Source organism: Drosophila tropicalis, unplaced genomic scaffold (assembly GCF_018151085.1).
Source record: "Drosophila tropicalis isolate 14030-0801.00 unplaced genomic scaffold, ASM1815108v1 contig_878, whole genome shotgun sequence".
Classification (NCBI taxonomy): Eukaryota; Metazoa; Arthropoda; class Insecta; order Diptera; family Drosophilidae; genus Drosophila; species Drosophila tropicalis.
This window is the reverse complement of record NW_027173374.1, coordinates 1,028,353-1,049,751: the sequence shown is the minus strand read 5'-3', so window position 1 is coordinate 1,049,751 and position 21,399 is coordinate 1,028,353. Positions and strand designations below refer to the sequence as shown.

Genomic DNA, 21,399 nt, shown 5'->3' with positions numbered 1-21,399 from the left:
AGATTTTTAACATTTTAATAAACAATTTGTTTAACAACTTTTTGAAACTTAATAAACACTCTAATAAATTCGATTTGTATTATTTAACATAATGGGTGGGTCAGAATTGTGTTTAGTTATAGGGATGCCTGTCGAACTGTTGCTCCTTGCGTTCGAATTGGCGTCTGCCCTTGGGCCGCAGTTGACCTTGGTTATTCAACTGGGCTCCAATAGGAACATAGACTGCCTCACTCTTTGTGCAGCCCTCAATGCGTGGCTGGGTACTGGCACGTGCCTGCTGCAATAGTTGCTGATGGCTTGGATCGATTTGTCCTGGACTCAAATTGAACTGTTGACACTGGCCATTGGCATTGCAGTTGTTGACAAAGCGTTGATATTCACGTGTATCATCGGGAACGGACTGCTTGTATTTGAAAGCATCCAATGACGAGCTCTGCGATTGGCCGACGTGATCTCCCACGCGTGGAGCAGTCGACTGAGAACCTGTGCTAGCTAACAGTTTGTATTGCACTTCGTTTGGAGGGAATCCTGAGCCATGACCAGCATCGAGAGTCTTCTGACCATTGGGCAGCGTAACCACAGCATATGGCTGTGGGTTTTTGAAATAGAGCCTCTGTGGCAGCTGCTGTTGCTGTACCGCAACGCCATAGACAGGAGCTGGTGGTGGCGGCGCTGGTGGAGCTTGGTAGTTAACCAATTGCTGAGGTTGCGCGTAATAACTAATGGGTTGCGCCGGTGGGGCTGGTGCTGGAGGTGCCACCAGAGTGGGAGTTTGCTGCTGATAGGTAACAGCGTTGATCAACAAAGGGTTTGCATACGCTGTGGTGTGCAATTGCTGCGGGGGTGCTTGCAACTGTTGCTGATATGCATACTGTTGCTGATGTACTTGCTGTTGTACCTGCTGCTGAATTTGATGCTGTACTTGTTGCTGCTGCACAAACTGCTGTTGCACTTGCTGTTGCTGCGGTTGACTATAGATAATTTGCGGTTGCTGTGGTACTGACTGCTGATATGATATTTGTTGCTGCTGTGCTACAACTTGTGTTTGATGATTCTCATAAACTGTCGGCGCCCTCTGAGACTCTACGTCGTAGGTGCGACTATTAGGGCCCAATGTCTGTACCACAAATTTAGCCGGTAGCTTTGCTTGACTCTCCACATTGAATGCAACATGCGGGCGTTGGTAATTGTAGTTTGGATTTTGAGCTAAACTTAGCCCGACCAACTGAAAGGATAATTAATATGATTAATCGATGAAAATCCCATCAACACATAATTAACTATGTAACCTACCATTGACAGAAGCAGCAGCAACATATTGGATAATATATATTTGTGTTCCCTTTTTCGATGCTTTGTGTTGTTCACGCTTTGCCCGCTGACAACAGAGTGAATCTTATGCTTCGAGCAGAGACAAAGCAGTGTGTCTTTAGAGCAGAAGATCTGAATAGACCTGGACCAGGCCTTTGAACAGAAAACTTGTTTCCCAGTTTGTCTGTGTGATTGCTTGGCTAGCTAGCGGAGCCAGCCAGGCTGGTTAGCTGCTTGATTTGTTGTAACAGTTTGAAATTTCATAATTTCTTTTTGTATTCATGTATATTTATTTGTTTTTTTCCGTTTTCGTTTTGCCACTTCAACGTTCATTTGCTTGTGGCATCATTTGGCTATCACTCACGCAAATTTTGTCATAATAAAAGTGCAAAATTTTGTAGAAAAAGCATATTCATTATGATCAAATCTTCGTAACCGAATAACCAAGTAACTTAACCACAAGAGAGTAATGCATTTTCTAGGAAATAAAACCAATGGAAAGAGTACACTAGTTGTAGGTGCCTACAATCATTCGCAGGGAATAATAAATACTAATGATGATGGAAAAAACAAGATAGGAAGAGAGGTAAATGATAGTGTAAATGATGTTTAACTTCTGCCATTACATGACAAAGATATCAGAGACTTGAATGAGTCGATGTATGCCAGCAATTAACCAGCATTTTTATAGAAGACTCCCTGCAGACTCTCTAATGAAGACATCAAATAGAGAAGATCGTGGGTGGACTAAATGCAATGACAGAACACGAGAGTCACTTACATTTAGATGCAAAAGGGTAAGGGTATCGCGGCTTCGTTGATCTATTGATTTCAACCTTGCCCCTCTGGATTTAAGTTTCGGCTTTATTTTGTTTTAAGTTTTTTCTTAATGGCAACGCATCTCGAAGGGGCCGTGAAAATGTTGTATGTTGACTTGTTTGTTATTGTTGTCTTTCGTTTTACTGCTTTTACCTTAACGCTTTTACCCACTTCAGGTCAGTTTTATTTAATTTGCTTTGCATGATTTCTTATATATGTATGTATCCAACTCTATATACACGTGCACAGTTTGTATGTATATGTATAGATTTGGTTGTAAATTAATGTTTGTCTATATACAAAAAGGGGGAAAAAAAGAAGCCGAGAAAAAAGTAAAAGTACGACGTCTGCGTTGGCGTTTCCCATATGTATGAGTGGATTTGCATATGACTTGCTTAACGATTTTAATAGCCATAAACATGATATATATGTCTATATATATATTTTGATTAACTCCTTGTGTGAAGCAGCGTATTAATTTGATACTGGGCCCCTTTTGTTTGACCACATTGATATATATTTTGATATTTCATTATATTTCTTACCTTGTAATATTGCAATTAAGTGCCTATTGAAATTGCAACATAACAGGGTGTGTAGCTCTCTCAATTTTTGAAGTTAGATTGACATAACAGAGAGAGAGAAAGAGAGAGGGCCCTTACAATCAAAGTAGTTATAACCAATTGATCCAAGCTTGGTTAATGCTCATTTGATTACTTAGATGATGAAGTGGCAAGTGGAGAGATTATGTGGAAACTGATTTCATTTTCTCATTTGATAGTTATTTAAATCCAAGATCTACATAGGAAAATGATACATCTCATCGACCTTGTTTAAATATCTGCAATTCAAATTGGCATCAATTTTTGTGGTTGCTGTTTTGCGCCTCCAAAATTGCATAAAAGATAAACATTCCGTAAAATGATTGTATTATGGCCAAGTTAGAAACCATATGGTTTAGATAATTAACGAAGGGCCATGTATAAAGAAGCTCTTTATAAACGAACTTGGCATAGTTTGAACAATGTAAACGCTGATATAACACCTGGACGATCTGATGCAGAAAACTGTCAGCAAACATAAAGCTTTTCTAAGCCATATTTTATATACATATGTAAATACAATATCTTATATACCCATACATTTGATAACGAATGTCACTGAAGAATTGCCCATATATGTACCTATTCTCTTTCAAGTATGAGAAATGATAACTTTTCCAAGGAATGAGAAATAATTAGTTGTCATATTCTTCAAATAGAAGCAAAACAGAAAAAGGAAATCAGCATATAATTCTTTCATATCCTAGCTGAATTTCCTATGACAAATGGTAGCTAGTTGACATTTTCATCTTCGTCTTCATTGCAATTGGACTCTTCGTGGAGAGGGAGACAGAGCTAATGCCAATCAAAGACGCGCCATGTAAAATGCACTTGAATGCCACTTGACACAGCAAATGTCGTCGTCGTCGTCGACGTCTTTGTCGTTGTCGTTTTCGTTGTAGTTGTTGTTGTCATTGTCGCTGCTCAGGCGTCAAACAAAACCATCTTGGGAAGCCAACTGCCAACACTTGACATTCACAATGAATAAAACAGGGCACACACGCATTGCACGCGTTCCCCACAATTCGCTAAGGCTAAAGCGGGAAATGCAGTTGCACAGATGAATATGCAGATGTGGACTGAGACGGAGACTGGAGCCGAAGCCAAGTTGTTGAGGCTTATCACAGCACACGACACAAACAGACGCTTAATAATGCAAGTGGCCAATGTTGCGTATACGCAATCTGACTCAGCTCTATAACGCGAAAGGGGAAGCTAAGAGAATCGGCTTACATAAACATATACAAACCTACAAATGTATGTATGTGTAATTGGAGTATAGAGGTGTGGGTGTGTCTGTGAGTCGTCTGTCTTTATGTTGCAGCTGCATTCATTGCAGCATTGCATTCAGGGTTAAAAGCCGCGCCGCACTGCGCCGCGTTGTATGCAACATGAAATGAGATAGGGCACGCGTTACGTGATGCATAGAAACTGCCTGCAGTTGGTTAAGTAAGTGAGTGTTTGTGTGTCTATGTGTGTGTGTGTGTGTATTTTTCACATTTTCCATGCCATATAAAGCGTCACTTTAGACACCTTTCTGATGTTGGCTTTTCAACGCCTTGGTCCACATAACTTTCAGTCTTTTAGTTGGGGCTTCCTAATTAGGCGTAACCTGCAGCCAGTTGTAAATTAGTCTGCCCCCAAGTTGAATGACCTATGGCCCCTTCGACTCGACTTATCCAAAAAAAAACAAGAAAAAATGAAAACAAAAATGAAAAAAGTTAAGCTTTAAGCACTTACCGAGCATGGCAACAGCAACAGCAACAACAACAACAATGCTAAATACTCTAGAACAAAAACAACAAACAAAAAATGAGAAAAAATCAATTGCATAATGGCGCATGTGTTGCGCAGAACAACGACAACAACCAACGGCAGCAGCAGAAGAGTCTGAAATTTGCAACTCTTTTTTTTTTTTGCACGTTGCAAGACACAGAAGGAGGCAGCTAAAATCAGCAAAAACAAAACGAAATAATAACAACCAACATTCAACCACCGGGCGGCAAACACCGCTGCGACTTATAGCTGCGATTTTTTTTCAACTGTCACAGACAAACCAACATACGCACACACACAAACATATGCAGAATTTCTTGGATATGTGTGCGTGTGTGGCTGCTGCTTTTGTTTAGCACCCGCATAGGAAGCCATTTAAGTGCGGCTTCTTGAGAAAATTGCAGTCATAGCAGCATACATAGAGAGGAAGGCAGACCGAAATAAAGACACAGCATAAACCGGAGAGTTAAAGCGAGAGAAAGATAACTAGAACGAGAAAGAGAAAGGACTAAACTCAGTTGCGAGAACGAAAGCGGGAACAAGAGTGAATAAGAACGTCGAGAACTTCACTAACGAGCACCTCCTGATAATTAACAGCCGCACAGAGCAACAAGAGCTTAGCTCCCTTGTGTTTTGGGGCCTATCATTTGCCCCAAAAGTCGTGAAGTGAGGGGGGAGACGCAAAACAAGAGAAAAAATAAAACAGAAAACAAAAAATAGAAAATAGAAAACAGTAAACCTAAACCTGAGCATGGAAACCCGCCCGATGCAAAGTCCTTGGCTAGTTGTGCAACTCAAGCGACTTTAATAGGCTTAGGCAAGGAGTCAACTATCAAAACAAAACTGATAAAACTTTTGCTAAAGGCACCAGCCCAGATTGCATACACTAGAGTCCACTACAATGATATATATCAACTATAGATAGGTCTCTGTGTGCGTCTGTGTGTGTGTGTGTGGGTTTGTGTAGACAGGTTGTCTATATAATATGCTCACGCTCCAAATGTCAGGCAGAAAGCTTTGACAACTCAAGGGACATATTCGTATGTGGCTACACAGAGAGAAATATCTAGAAAAAGTATTCATTAAAATTAAAAAGGAAATGTAAACGAACTGATCGTCTTTAAAGGATCCGTAACTTACATGAACATCCTTTTCAATAGGACGAAATTATAAATATGAGAAAAAAGAATACTTATGTAGAGATAATTTAGTGTGTGTCTAGTAGACTACAGTTTAAAGCACGTTTATGCTGGAACCATCCTTTATAACTCATACTATGTGCATGCGAACCCTAAGCACATACGTGCTCCGCGCCTATAAGTATGCCATGCTTTTTGTTTTTAGTCTCAACTCGTCTCGAGTTGAGCTTCAGCTTTTTCACTCGTTTGTTGCTTTTGTTTTGTAATTTTCTTTTGATTATGTTTTTTTTATATACATACTAAAAATAGATACATATATATGTTTATATTTAGTCACAGAGACTAAAATACAGGGTGAGAATTAAACTGTAGTTAAAATGATGACAGAATGCAATTAAAGTTTTGTTTGAAATTGTGTAACAGTTTCGTAAACAAGTTTGGTATTTAGAAACTTTTAAATGCTTTTTGTTGTAAACTGCTCAAGGTCGCTGCTTGTGGTGGAAACCCTTTATGAGTTGCATCAAACTACAGTTAGTTGCCTCTCAACTTCAGTTTAGATGCGACTCTCCAAAATTTGCTACCATCAGCAACATTTTGCTGCAGCCTGTGGGTGGCAACAGAAGCCGAATAAGTAAAACATTCACCAAGTAGGCTGCCTCCCAGCCTCCCTTCCCTCCACCCATCCCATATTTATTTGCAGTCATTCGCATGTGTCATCATCCTTGGCTAAGAGATGATGATGATGTAGCACAAAATATGCCCAGTCGCAGTCGAAACTAAACTGCCTGTCAGTCGTCTGCCAGCTTGTCTGTCTGTCTGTGTGTCTCGATGTCTGCAATGAAACACAAAAACGAAAAAAGAAAAGAAATTAAAGTAAAACAAAACAAAAATAAAAAAAAAACCTTGCAGCAAACAGACAAATGAGGACGGCAGCGGTGACATGATAGCCTGTGAACGTCTGCTGCACGTTGGTCGCTGTCGGTTGCTGCTGTTGCTGCTGCGGATGTTGCTGCTGTTGCTGCAGAGTTGTGTTGCCGGCGTCTCTTGCTGGGTTGCATTTTTATGCCACTTTTTATTCTCAGCCATATATTTATAAATACGCTGCGGGTTGCACTCGGCTCGACTGACGAGTCGTAGCACTTCATTTGCTTCACAACTCATTCATGTTTTGTATGCCTGAGCCTACGCCAGAGCCGGAGCCGGAGCCACTGCCAGAGAGCCAGACTGTCTGACAGAGCGTCAGCTCTAAGCTGAGGTAAACACTCTTCGTCTCGTCGCTTTGCCTACCTCATGTGGCTGCCTCACCTACTTTCTGCACTTAGGCTTCGGGGTGGCTGCCTGCTTGGTTCAACAAAAAAAAAAACCCTCCCCAGCTGTGCTCTGCTCTGTGCTGTGGGTTCCCTCGCGGCCTGCGTCCTGGGTATCGCTTACAACAAACACTTGCAACGTTTGCAAAAGCTTCTGCTGCCGCTCCCCAATCCTTTCACGCTCTCTCTCTCTCTCTCTCTCACACACTTACTGGCTCTTCGAGAGGCAGAGGTAGTGGCATAGGCAGACTGGCATTAATGTTAACGGTGCGGCGGCGGCGGCCTTCCTCGAGAAGTTCGCCGTGTTCTCTTCTCGACTGAGCTATGGGCTATGGGCTGCATTTGCTGGCAGTACGTTCGCGTGCTTTGCATACTTTGGTTGCATTTTTTCCAACTGCTGCCGATACGCGCACGCCTTCCTTTTGGCCAAGGCAGAACAAGAAAACGTGCGAGTGAAATTTTAGTTTGCTTTCGTTTCTTTCTTTTTTAGTTGCGTTTTTCGGTTTTTCGTTTTTGTGTTAAACACCCCGGCAATCAATGTGTACGGCTAACAAACGGCTGCGTTTACTTTTTTGTCCCGCCGCCAGTTTGCTGCAATCGCTGGCAATTTGCTAGCCACTTTGCGGTGCATAGTTTCCGCGTTTTTTGTCGGCCATTTTCGCGCGCCACTTTTTCGGCCCGCTTCGCTATTGTTTTGGTGGCGTCGCGAAACCCCGCTAAGCCGAACCAAATGCCACATAAATCAAATGGCATAATTGTGCGTGTGTGACCATCGTCCAGTTGCGTGTGTTCTGGTCGTGTTATCATCTGCGGTCTCTGGAACATTCGAACAAGTGGCCAGCCATGCGATAATCACCTCCATCGGCTTAGCGAAATCTTAATAAATGAAGTGCCAAACCATTTGATTACCACGTTTGCCGCTTAAATCTTACGTTCGCTCAGTTGAAGTTCTTACTTGAACAAACGAAGGGAAATAAGTCAAGAATATAAACAAATTTTCACCTACAGGATATCAAACAAAAACATTGCGTAAGTATATGGATAATAATATATATGTTTGTGAACTAAAAAGCATACAAATCGGAACTCTAAATATAAGGCCAATGCCTTTTATATATCCCTTCAATAATGATTTGAAATATTTTATTAAAAATTCAAGGACCCGTGTTCCAAACTCAGGCTAGTGCATGGCTGTAGTCCTTGGTAACTAGATTGATAGCTAAATCTCTATATATATATATATATGAAAATTCATTAAAATTTACTTAAGGAACTCATTGGAATACAACGACGAATATCTAACTTCAAAGAAATTCAAACATTCTAAAGCCAAAAGGAATCATTCATCTTACATCTCACTTTTCAGGTATTAGCTAAAAAAATCTTTAAAATTTATACTCCATTTAAACAAAATATGCACAATATAAATGCAGCGTCAATCCGCTCCTGTTCAGAACTCTCCAATTAGAATCTTCGTTTGAATTCATTTCCAATATCTCCCCTTTCGTGAATGTATTCCCCAGTAGACGGGAGTCTGACTAACAAACTATTTTATTTAAATTGTATACTAAAATAGATGGCTTTCAAATTGCTAGAGAAATCGAGTTGAATAGTTTTTAACTAATGACTAGTTTCATTTTTAATCTGATGCTGCTCACAAAAAGCTTCCTTTCACCTCAACTCACAATACTCCTTTTGTGCCACAGAAACCACAAACCGCAGCCACACAAAAAAAGGGGGAGATTGAAATAAAAATAATATCTCGAAAGTAATCTTTAACTGCATATTCCATGCTGACTTCTCTTTAAGTCCTTGACTTGACTTTTATGTTATTTTAAACAAATTGCAATTATGTGCAAACAAACGCAGCAAATGCAATTTCAATTAAGTCATTGCGAAGGAAAAAACACATGCGGCACACGGCACGGCATGGGCCATGGGCAGGGAGGGAAGGGGAATGGTTAAAAAGAAGTGAAATCGAAGCCGTTAACATCACACGCTTTGTTAAGCAGACCATCATCAACATCCAACATGAGGGTGCGCATCCACATCCACATCCACTCGAGTCGCTTGCAAGGCTTCCATCAACAACCGCAAGTGCGTAGCCTTGCTGCGGGTCTTGGGAATGGGAATCGCAATGAGAGTGCGACTCTTGCCAATGCCACCGCCACTGCGAAGTGGTGAGTGCAGCGTCAGGTGCAGTGACATTGCCACACGTATTAAAATACAAAAAAAAACACACACACAAACTTCAGCCCAAGTCTTAAACTCAAATGCATACCCCAACCCAAAACCCAAACCCAAACAACTCCCAATGCCAATGCCAATGCCAGCTGTTCAAAGTGCCTCTAGCTGCTTGCAATTTTGTTGGCAACCTTGAGTATTCGCCTACCAGTTGCTGCTGCGCTCCTGTTATACAATTGCCAAGGCTGCAAACGGCTTTCCATGGAGCTGTGTTCAAAACTTGCCGGCTTCCATTTTAACGCTTTCCATATACACTTGCGGCAAGCACTTCGGATTTTGCAAGTGGTTTGTAACACAGACATTCGTTTTTTGTTAACCTTTTTTCAATTAACCAGCATTAGTCATTAGATAAGCCACTGGGCTTAGAGGGAAGAACTATAATTATATATTTTTATGTACAAGGAGATTTACTTTAGGGCTCTCGATTTCTCTCTATAGAAATCTCTTTGTTATCTCCTCTGAAAACTGTATTCTTTATTGTCTCTTATGTATGTAGATAGAGTATATAGCTTTCGGTATGAAATTTCAAAGTCCTTTTAATGTATTTTTTCTGTTGCATTCTGTTTTAGCGTGCTGTGTCAACATGGCAGTCAGCCCGTTTTGAATCCAGCCTCAAACTTCTTTGCATTGTGAGCCTTTTTTTCCTGTGCGAGTGTTGTGTGTGTGTGTGTGTGTGTGGGTGTGCATTGTTGTTTTGCTGGCTTTGGGGGCCGTTGCAGTTAATTGAAAATACTAAATTTCCACTGTCTAGACGGCAAATTATATGACAATTGTTAGAGCGCATGTTTGGCTTTCATATTAAAATTAATTACTTGGACTAGCTTAAATACATATATGAAAACAAAATTATTTTTGAACAAAAAAAAAAAAAACCAAACACACATAGCATTAGATAGTATAAACATTTGCTTAATATGAGGATTATTAAGCAAAGAATTTAGTAGATTTTAATATAGTTTTTTTAAAGTGGCAATACATAAATACATAATGGCAAAATATTGTGAAAATGAGCATTGAAAATTTATGAAATTTTACACCTCAAAGGTGTTGGGCTAAACCCTAATCACAAATCATAAGCTTGCCACACAATGAATGCTTTAATTGCATATGCAATAAAGTGGAGGAAATCTCATAAGCTTGCGGCCAAGTGGCAAGTGGCAAGGGACACTTGTTCGGGGGAGTGCATAACAGGAAATTGTATAAAATTTGCACAATAATTACAAACGGAAATCGTGCGAGAATGAAACGCCTTTGATCATTATTCCGCCTTGTCCCTGTCCTCCGCTCTTCTTTGTTCTTTAATTTTGCTTCTATCTTTACGTTAATTTATATGTATGTATATGTATGTTTGTCTCTTTCTATTATGCACGTGCACATAAACAATTATTTAGCACTTAATAAACAATGAAATTGAAAATTTAAGACGCTTATCGGAGAGTCAGATTGTGGCATATGCAAATTTCGATTTAACATTCATGTAATTACATTGAGCGCCTGAGCGTATGCAATACTATATACATTTGATATGAATGCATGCGAGGGTCACTCAAAAAGTAGCGAATAGCTATCGATCTGTAGTTTATGTTAGTTTTATTTCAAATAAAAGAGATTATTTGAAGTGAGTTCAGTTTTTTAGGCTGTTCTTCATGCATCTTTCTCATCTAAAGGACTCGCTAGTTGAATAGAATTGAATAGCTACAAACTAATCGTTGTTAACTTGTTATAAATTATGTTTTATTTAGGATTGCTTTGAAGTAAATGTTTCATATTACTCTATAATATTTGTATTTCTGATTACTTTTAACATAACCCTTGTATTTAATGAAATTTTTGACAAACTCTTGTTCATCTTGGTATGTGTGTGAGTATGCATTTGTATTTAATCTATCTGTTGTACATACGACGCATTCATTAAGTGGCCTTTTCGACCTGCATTTTGTCCTGTCTCACTTGGCTTGCCTCGTAAATAAACTTTCCAATGGCCCCGGAACGGCTGCGTATGCAAAACATCTTGAAAATTGACTTTACTGATTTTGCCTTTTCGCATTTTATTATGTGTTTATTATGCTAACAATGTGCAGAAAGTTTTTGGTTGGCAAAATATTTGCAGCTGCCGAGTTGCAGCAGTTGGCCAACAATTTCCAGTGGCGTAGTAAAAGTTTTAGATAGTTTAACGCAGTCAATACAAGTATGTTAAGATATGGAAATAGCTCATCCCAATTCCATTTAAATATGGGTTGAAGTTAGGAATAAGATGATTCTTGTGAAAGATCTTTACTGAAACTGAATCAACAAATTGTTCTCCAAGTGATGACATTAATGACCATTATGAATGTGTGTTGATATCATCATTTCAAACCCTCTCAATTAGCTTGTTGTCTACGCCTCATTCATTGTGTTTTAAGAACGTTATGAAATGCTTTTGAATTTGGTATTTTGTTTCGCATGTGTTTATCAATATGGAGCAAAGCAAAGTCAATTAGAGTTCTCTCACTTGCACCCAGAGCAAACATAAATGCAAACAGACAAGGCGAAATATAAATTCCCCAGCTATATGTATGTGTATGTATATAAATCATTGTGCCGGACATTGTCACCAGACCACACTCCACTTAATGACAGCTGCAGCAATGTGAGAGATGAAAACTGTAGCCACATTATTTTCATTATGCTTATGTGTTAGGTTTCTTGACCGAGAATTTACTTTAATTTCATTTCGGAATCCGTTGAGAGGCAAGAGGCAATCACTGGAGTTTCTGTTGAAGGATGAGGGATGTCTGGTACGAGTGGACTATCCACCTGGACTAAGCCAGACGAATGGTTATGGCAATTGGGTGTGGGGGGTAGAAATGGCATGACAATATTTCTACTGCCAGCAGCCATTTGCATTTCATTTTTCGACAAGCAAAAATATTTTTGCAGGCACAACAGGACAATCAGGGTAAACAGGACAACAGGACAAACTGTCCATCCAAAAAGAGAAGGAGCATTGTAAATAGTTGGATGACGTCGACGAGAACGACGACGATGACGACGACTTCCTTTTGTCTTTTGTCTGTGACCTGGGGCGCTGCTCAGCCTCTTAGAGCTCTCTCTTTCTCTGTCTGTGTGTTCTTAGTCCATCTGTCATTTTAAGTGGCTTATTCATATGCAAGTGAGTGGCTTCCGGGGCTAAACATATTCAAGTGTTTTAGTGGCCCGTGTACATGACCGAGCATTATCATTAAGTGCTTATAGGCTGGCCGTCTTTCAATCTGTCCATCCTTCCTATTTATGAGAGTGAACAATGACTGCTATTAACACAAATTGATATGATAACTCCCATTCTACAACCCAAAACTGCTGGGCGAGTGCCTTGCCAAGATATAGCATACTTTAATGGGCAACGGATGCTCAGACATTTGTTTTGCTGTGTTCTCCTTCAAGAATCTAATGTAATCTAATTGAAACTGCTTTCACTATTTCTCTCTCTCTCTCTCTTTGCAGTGGCTATGAAGGCAACATCTAGCAGCAGTTGCAGCAGTGCCGCCAGCAGCAGCAATCATCCCGAGCCTCTGGGTGGATTTGGTGCTAGCACCTCAAAGCCACGCCACACGCCCAAAGTCTCATTCGCACCGCTGGACATTGCCGGCCCGGCTGTAGCCACGTGATACGCGAATATGCCGCACCACAACATAGTCTGCGAGTGGTTGCGCACCATCGGTCTGGTGCAGTATGGCGAAAGCTTCCTGGAAAATGGCTACGATGAGCTGGAGATCTGCAAGCAGATTGGCGAAATCGATCTGGATGCCATTGGTGTGGATAATCTTTCGCATCGCGGCAAACTCCTGAAAAGTGTGCGCATGCTGCGTGAGAAGGGTGCGGCAATTGTCTATGTCCTGATCAATGATCCAAAGGCTCTGAGCAACAGCAATGAGATCCTTGCCTCGGATTGTGACTCTCCGGTGACCATGAAAGAGCTGGAAGCTGTAATGAAGAGGCATCTCGAGGCGGATGGCATTCGACTTACTGCACATCCTTATTCCACACCGGTGAGTGAGTGAGTGAGTGACCAGCGTTGGTTTATCTTGCTTCCTTTTATTTTAGATCCGGCAATTTGCATGCTTCTCCACGGGGAGCTCTCGCCACTAGTTGTTTGTTCTTATTGTTGATGTTGTTGTTGTTGTTGCAACTTCATGTGACAGTCACAGCCACAGTTTTGTTGTAATGGCCATGTCGCAATGGGGGCAGGCAGCAACTAACTAACGCTTGGCGCTGTGTGCGCTCTAATGTGAAATTAACACGATTTTAATTTAGTTAAACCGAGTGGCCAACCAACTGACTGACTGCCCGCCGGGTGGCTGCCATTTGGTTTTCGGCTCAGTTCCCGTTTATTTTCTCTCTGTGTGTGTGTGTGTGTGTGTCGCTTTCTGGTCTGGCAAATAACTTTGCATTGCATTAATTTTGTTTATTTTGATGCGGTTGTTTTATACAATTTTTTTTGCTGTTGTTGTTGTTGTTATTTTTGGTTTATATGTTAGTTATGCTGGCAGTTTAGAGATAAAATTATACACTGCCATGTGCCATGACAGTCAGCATTCTGTCCCTCTGGGTTTTCCAACACAAAAATGATCGACAAAGTTGCAATTCCAGCAAATTGCAGCCATTTCGTGCCATTATCTTTATGAATTTTGGTTTTGATTTTGCTAGAAAGTAAGTTTTGATTAGGTTTTTCATTGTAGATCAGCGAATTAGACCAAAGTGCCCCTCAGGTAGGAAAATGTTTCAAAAAGCAGAAAGAGGGTTAATATTCTGCTCTTCACAGACCTAGATCCTCGACAAGGTCAAATGATTTCTTATATATAATAATAGAATTCAATTCTTATTAAAATTTTGGTCTTCAATAGAAATATTCTTTGAAGTACGTTTATTTATTAAAAAATTGATGCCTAGACCCATTGATTCCAAACCCGCGATTGTTGACAAAGAATTTGACCTAATTTACCGATTGCAATTGTGTTGGTATGGCAAATTCATAGGACTAAGCCCTGCTATCGGTATATTCCCCACTTATAACCGATTATGCGTAAATCCATGACATTAATGCATATTGAATGATGTTTTTATGGCCACATATTTTGAATTTGCTGCAACTGCTGAGCCAGTGTGTCAAGCGGTGCTTGTTTTTAGCCAACATTTTTATCCACGCAATCTGGCTTTTGCTTTTGATAGCGCCCGATGCAAACATGTAACTGGTTCATGGCCGCTTTGGACGCTTTTGTAAGAAATGCCATGTAAATATGAAGTAAAGCAAAAACTCATTGCATTGCATTGCACTGCAGATGCATTAAAGCAAATGAGATGAGAAATGTACTTAAAAATGTGAGTAGGTAGGAGCAGGCATGGCATGGGCAGTTGTGCCTATTGAGCACGCATAATGTTGTGCCGAGTTTGCCAGAGTCTTCTTTGGCACTTTGGCACTCATCAGCAGTTTATTATGCAGGCAGGCAGGCAGGCAGGCAGGCATCCTGGCAAGACGAGCGTGCCGCTCCTGTAGTCATCGGCAGGCTCAGCTAGAAACAAAAGTGTGCATTCTGATGATAAAGCAGGAAACGTTGTTGATACCTTGTCCCGAAGTGTCTTTCTGTGGGCATGTGTGAAAACTTTTTGCATAGAGAGTGCCATGAAGGCACTGGCAAGTGGCTGGCTTTGCATTTTAATTAGCAATTGTCTTTTTATTTTGGTTGTTGTCTACATTCTGGGCCGTATCTGTTAAAGTTTAACCATCATGCACTCAACATAGTTTGTTTGGCCAAAATGTAGTCAAATATTTGCAATTGTTGGCAATAGTTTTTTGTGGCAAACGTGTCGTATGCGTTATATCACGTTGCGTATGTGCAAATTGAAATGTAACTTTAATGTGCAAACAAAATAACACATAAGAAACGAAATGAAATGAAAATGCAGTCAAGTAAAGATGCATACAAATGCCCGACAGGTGTCTGCGCTCCATGTGGGACTAAGAAGAGCGAAAGAGAGAGCGGCCAAGAGACATTTGCAAAGGGGGATTTGGCAGACTGAGACTTGTTAGCTTCTGGGTGCTTTGCCTCTGTCTGGGCCATGTTGACGCGAGCGCCAACTTCAACTAATTGCACTTTGCGCTGATGAGACAGACGTGTCTGTGTGTGCAATTGTGTATATGTCTATGTGTGTGTGTGTGTGTGTGTGTGTGAGTGTGTGTTTGTAGTTATCTTGAATCTCAACTGACTGACAGCTGCAGACAAGTTGCATTTCAGCACAAATGTTTGCATGCGCATTACATGAATGTGAAGCTAAATGAATTTGCTGTGCCAAAAAGAGATGCAACATGCAATAGACACTCGCTCTGTCTCACTCTGTTCCTGCTAGGACTAGTATGTCGCTTCAGTGACCGCTTTGAATGTCAAGCAGGACACATATTTAAGTGGCAACCTTACGTTAATTACCGGAAGATATTAACACTTGTGTGCGTCTCTCAAAAGGGGAGTGGAGCACGCATTTGACCCTGGCCTTAGTTCAAATGATTTCAAATGATTAAAATAGTTAGTATTACTCTAACTTTTTTTTCTTGTTCTGGCAGGAGGGGAAACGTGGCTACTTGGAAGGACTTGCCGCACACTACAGCAAACAGATCAATATGCCATACGAGGATGTTCTCGATGCCATCGAACAGGTGCGGCTATCCAAATGGAAGGAGCGTCATGTGCGCATCTCAACGGGGCATACGCTAACACGTCGTATGGGTGGAGGCTCCAGCGGATCAAGTGCTACTAGTTCTGGTGGTGGTGGTGGTGGCGGTGGTGGTCTGGTTGGCTCTTCGGTAATGCCAACCAGCCACAGTCAGCCACTTTATGTGCCTGGCAAGTATTTGGTAAGCAAAGTGAACTTTGACTTTTTACGGCCGAGTGTGTTTTTACGACTCGAGCTAATCAGTGAGCGGCTCTTTTGCCTGCTTGGTAGTAGCAACTGAAACGTAATGTAATCGTAGTCGGGCTCTAATTCATTTCGTTTATTATGCATGTGCAGCCATCGAGTTGTCTGTCGAATCGCGAGGAGAACGAGATATATAGCTACACGCAGAACGATTTGGCCAATCGGATGGCTCGCAATGCCATCGACTCCAAGTCGGCATTGAATCTGAATGGCATGCAGCACAGTTATCCAGGAGCGCGGACCAATTTCTTTTACGACTTTTCGGCAACAGGTAAGAGAGGGGAATGCATATGTTGGAATGGTGGGTAACATGTGGTCGGCTCTTTGGTTTTTATGGCTTTTAATTCAATTAAATGTTTGTTTCTTGTTCTCTTTTCTTTTTTTTTTTTTTGGTTTTTGCTTAAACCGATTGAGAGACACGATTTGATGTTCTATTTGCTTATGCTTGGTTTGATTTTCCCCCTTCCGCTTCTCCTCCTCCGTTTCAGAGGGTCGAAATAAACACAAACAGAGGCGCACGGTATTCGCCCGTTTCCTGCAGGGATTGAGGCAAAGTGGCGACGAGCTGAACGCAACCGAAGGCATGCAGTTGAAGGTGAGTATGTAGTGTTTGTTTATCTCAAAGCGATTAGACAGTTGAGTGGCTAATAAATGTAAGCAGCTTATCACAAGAATCGATTTCATTTTGAAGGGTCCTTTAAGGATACTGGCCTATCAAATTAATTTGGCTTTTGTCTGCCCTTTCTCTACTCTTGCTCATCTCAGTGTTTTATGGTGAAATAATTTTTCGTTTACCAAAAACTTCTATAATTCCAATGCAAACAATTTGAAAGTATTTTCATCTACATTCAAAACAAAAACTTTTTCAACGCTCTGTTTAATGTTTAATTTTTGCAATGGACAACTTTTCAAAGTCCTTTTTGTCCTGGAACCATGATTGTCTACGTGGTTAGTAGGTGGCTGGTTGGCCAACAGGGTGAGACGGGGGTTACTTATAAAATTAAATTAAAATATAAAAACCGCGTAAACCTACAAAAAATAACAGAAGCAGCAGAGAAGAATAAAGAGAGAGAGAGAGAGACAGAGCAATAACTACTAGAAAAGTTGACTAGCTGAAACAAACAACTGCCGCCCAAATAGAAGGGAATGGGCCAAAACGGAGAATGCAAAAAAAAAGAGACAAGAATGAAAGAAAAACCTTATCAAGGCTAAGCCGATAAAAGGCAATTACCATTAATTGCGTTGACTTGGCCAGCCCAGAGGCTGGTGGGGGCAAGAGAGATCGGAGGGACAATAATAGTGTGAGAATCAGAGCAAAAAAAGGAAAAGAGAATGAGTAAAGGACTGCAAATGGCTAGATGCTAGGACATGTGTTGCTGCAGGATGCAAATGTCTGGCTCTCTTTCTCAGATGCCCAGCGAGATATGTATGAACTGTCGATGTCAAATTGCAGTTGGTGGACAGGACAGGACAGGACAGGGCTGGGCAGGAAAGGAGTTGAGGTCCTGAGCACGTTTCAGCTCTTGGTTATTTTGGTCTGGGAGTTTCGTTCATTTGCACCTTGACGCGTTTGCTCTTTGCGGTTTGCCATCCGGGGGGCATACAATTGTCCTTTTATTTTGTTGGGTTTCCTTTTTTTTTTTATTTTCCAGTCTTATTTGTATTTGTTTTTATTATTTCAGACGTGGCAAAGTGTTTTGTTTTGTGATTCAGTTTCGTTGTTTTTTTTTTTTTTTTTTTTTTTGGCCTTTTTTGTGTATGTGTTTCGTCCAGGTCCAAAGAGAGTTTATAACTTTTCGTGTTTTTACGGTTGTTGTACGGTTGTCCATTGTCGTAGCTTTTATTTTTTTGTTTTTTGTGTCTTCAACCTTATTCTGGCTGCTGTTCATTTAATATTTAAGCACAATTTGCCGCTATCCTGTGAATTCTGAGTCAGCCAGAGCCATCGAGCAGACTCTCCGGCAAAATTCGTCTCATTCCCTGTGGCTCTCTCTCTCTCTCTCTCTTTTTCTACGTATTCTGTGGTCAATTTACAAAATGACTTGGGCTAAGCACTGGCGACAATTGTGCACCGTGTTTGGGACAACTTCTTTTGTGTTTGTCCTTTGGCACTCATTACCTTTTTACCATGGTCTTATTCGCCTTTCGATGTGGCAACAGCTGCCGGCTTCTGGCTCCTGGCTCCTGGCTCTATCCATGGTTCCGGCTGTGGGTTCTGTATCTCTCTCTCTCCCCCGCTGATTCTGATTGTGACTCCATCTCTGATACAGACTTTCGAATGGAGTTGGCCCGGCCTGGCCTGGCCTGAAGCTAACCGGCAACATGGAAAGCAAAAGGTCACAAAACGCGTATGTATAATTCTAAACTCTGCTTTGCTCTCATTATGCGGTCTGTGGCGGAAATGTTGCTTTAGGGAAATTTTGCTGTTGGTCTTTCATTATACTTATTTAGCTGGCCTGCGCTTTTCATTTGACATTTTCATTTTCATTTTCATTTTGCCCCGGCTTTACCTCATGCTGCTACCTCGAAATTTTTTGTTTTTTTCGTTGTTTGTTTTTGTTGTTGTCAAGCATTTGGTCTGCGGTTTTGCTTAGTGCTTTTGTTTAAAGGTGTCGATTTGTTTTATGCCCATCTACTTGAGACTTGTCCAACCAGTCAACCATCCAACCATCCAGCCATGTTAATGAAGTAATCATGGCCTCCAATTTGTCCGTAAATAAAGACACTGGGGAATCCTGAGTGGTAAATTTTGGGGGAGGAGTTCATGAGCTGAAATTACAGAAAGAAATTTATTAATTTTGTAGTTTTTATTTTTAAGATGAACTTCTAATTAGTTAAGCGAATTAATATTGATGTAAAAAACAAAACAATTAATTACTCGGTTAAAATTTACATTAAACGTAATCATTATTTCTAAATTAGTGATCAATATTTCTTAAAAGGTTTTGTTTTTTTGGAATTCCAACTTTCACTCACCAAATTCCACTTTGGGACCATCCAATAAACATTTTTTAACACCACTGAAGATGGGAAATAATAACATAAATTTTATAATGAGGAAAACAAATATTTTGAGATTAAACTATTTGCCAATAGATCCAGCGGTTAATAATAAATCTAGAAGAATTAAAATTTACTTACGCTGAGGAAAAATTCACGAACAGGTGCGTAGTTCAGACTACGAAACTTGTAAGAGGGACGCCGGCAACTGAACGGGGCATCGTAGCCCCCGCAACTAATGAGCGCCCCCCCCAGCAGCGAGTTCTTTTATATGCCCAGTGATGAGAACGGGCGGGAAAAGTGCTTGAATTGCTCTCTCCCGCTCACTCTCTTCTTAAGTTGCTGTCTCTGGCATATGCATGTGAGTGAAAGTGCAGTGGGAGAGAGTGAGTGCGCTTTCTGATCAGAAGAGTTTGACATGGGAAGAGGAAGCATATCTGAGTGCGAAAGCTCCTGCATTACAGTGGGAGGTAGCTTGGGAGCGTACGTTCTGATCGGGAGAATGCAAGATGTAAGTGTGTGAGTGCGAAAGCTGCTATATATGGAGCCAGCATTAATGAGAGTGCTTGCACTTTTTAAGCGGGCGCATTGCGTGTGGGAGTGCGCGAGTTGCCGCGCTAGACTAAGAATCTGGAAAAGAAAGCAATAAAAAAAAAAAAAAACAACAGAACGCAGAATACATGAGAAATGGATTTACTTTAAAACTCTTAGAATCTTATGGATAAAAAACCGAAAAATGCCCAATAAAAAAAGTTTTATTTACAATTGTTTTTACAATTTCGGAAACTAAATTTGGAATTTCAAACTCATTAAACATTCAAATTTTAGAATTAAGTTTTTAAATAAGTATTTCTCAAGATCATTTAGCAGAATTGAAATACCATCAAGCCAATTTTCGCGTTTTACCTGTCTTAATAACTGTATACTCTTGTTCTCACAGACCAACGAACGTTTGAGGGGTTGCAGTACTATGAAACGACCAGAACCACATCAAGATTTTGAAAAGACAATTCAAAGGGTAAGTGTTGGAAATGATATGCCACAAAGACCAAGAATTAATTACTTTTGCCCCTTTCCCTTGTAGCTCAAGACCCAGAAGGCTGCCGCCCAAAAGAAACCAGCTAGTGCTCCCATGGACATTGCCATACACGAACGGGCCAAGGAAGTGGCCCACACCCATGTCAATGAGATGCCATTGAACAATTATACAAAGCATCCCTAGGACACGGCCATCAGCATTGATGCTGCATAAGATTTACATATTTAAGACAACGATTAGGTCTAAGTACATTACATTATAACTATATAATATTTGTATGTATGTATGTATGTATATATGTGTTTAGAAACATATATACATACATACATACATACAAATATTATATAGTTCTAGGATCGCGTGATACACATGTTAAAGCAAGCAAAACGAATTTACTTTTAACAAACAGGAGTAGTAGATTATAGGTTTAAAAGTGATATCTTACATAAATAACATGAATATGAAAATGGAAATAAGCCAAACCAATACAACCAACAGGAACAGTCCACAAAACAAATAGCAATTATGGTCATGTCCTTTTCTTTCGTTTCAAAGGATGCGAGGTGCATTAACGTAAATACAATCTACTGCTGTACCATGGACTTAACCAAATTTAATCAGCCTTAAGCCCAACTTTATTTAATGCCAAAACTCACCTCGCATTCTTTTGAGAACTATCAGCAAATTTTATCCAACCAAATCAATCCAAACTACAAAAACATAACAAATCGTTAACATTTTCGAATGTGTATCCAGTCACAGGTTTATTTTCCTTTCTTTTGGTTTTTGGAAAACTCAAAACAGTCGAAACTTTGCCAAGAATGTTGACAAAATGCAAAAAACTACAAACAAACAAACAAACAAACGGCTTAACGCTAAATCAACACTCGCACGCACACACACACACACACAAACACACAGAAAAATGGCGGCTGCTAAAGTTGCTCTAACCGTAGACGTTGCACAGACAACCGCTGGACAGACGCGGCGGACAAGCGGACGGATGACTAGAGGGGGGTCGATGGGGTCCTGGTATTTCCGTTTCAACTTTGCATTGCATCGATTTTGGTCTTTTGGTTTTTGTTGGGCAAGCTGCAGGCTCCGCCAGTCTATGGCCTTTTTTGCATTTTAATTGCATGTTGCGCCCGAAAGTATGCAGCGCACACTTGGCCACGGCCAATTCTCTTGAGGGAACGAGCGGGTGAGAAGGA

The 21,399-nt window shown here is 40.6% G+C and overlaps 2 protein-coding genes across 2 annotated transcripts; one reads left to right on the top strand and one right to left on the bottom strand.

Annotated features, from left to right (window-relative positions):
• Nucleotides 1-112: 112 nt before the first annotated feature.
• Nucleotides 113-9,162, bottom strand: LOC137585898 (uncharacterized). The gene is made up of 3 exons (XM_068301914.1): nt 8,986-9,162; nt 1,034-1,225; nt 113-889 (listed from the first exon to the last, which is right to left on the bottom strand). The coding sequence occupies exons 1-3, from the start codon at nt 9,160-9,162 to the stop codon at nt 113-115; spliced, it is 1,146 nt and encodes a 381-aa protein (XP_068158015.1).
• Nucleotides 7,846-20,375, top strand: LOC137585345 (uncharacterized). The gene is given in 7 exon segments (XM_068301090.1): nt 7,846-7,983; nt 12,685-13,229; nt 15,797-16,087; nt 16,243-16,420; nt 16,638-16,744; nt 20,090-20,167; nt 20,234-20,375. Coding segments are annotated over 6 exon segments (1,332 nt in total). The 5' UTR covers nt 7,846-7,983; nt 12,685-12,689; the 3' UTR covers nt 20,372-20,375.
• The last annotated feature ends 1,024 nt before the right edge of the window (nt 20,376-21,399 follow it).

Excerpts from the sequence above, each read along its gene's own strand:
- LOC137585898 (XM_068301914.1), bottom strand. The coding sequence starts at position 9,162 with ATGTCACTGCACCTGACGCTGCACTCACCACTTCGCAGTGGCGGTGGC. Across the intron at positions 1,226-8,985 it reads ATGTGGATGCGCACCCTCAT|TTGGTCGGGCTAAGTTTAGC; the intron begins GTTGGATGTTGA and ends TTATCCTTTCAG. Across the intron at positions 890-1,033 it reads ATCATCAAACACAAGTTGTA|CAAGTACATCAGCAACAGTA; the intron begins GCACAGCAGCAA and ends CAGGTACAACAG.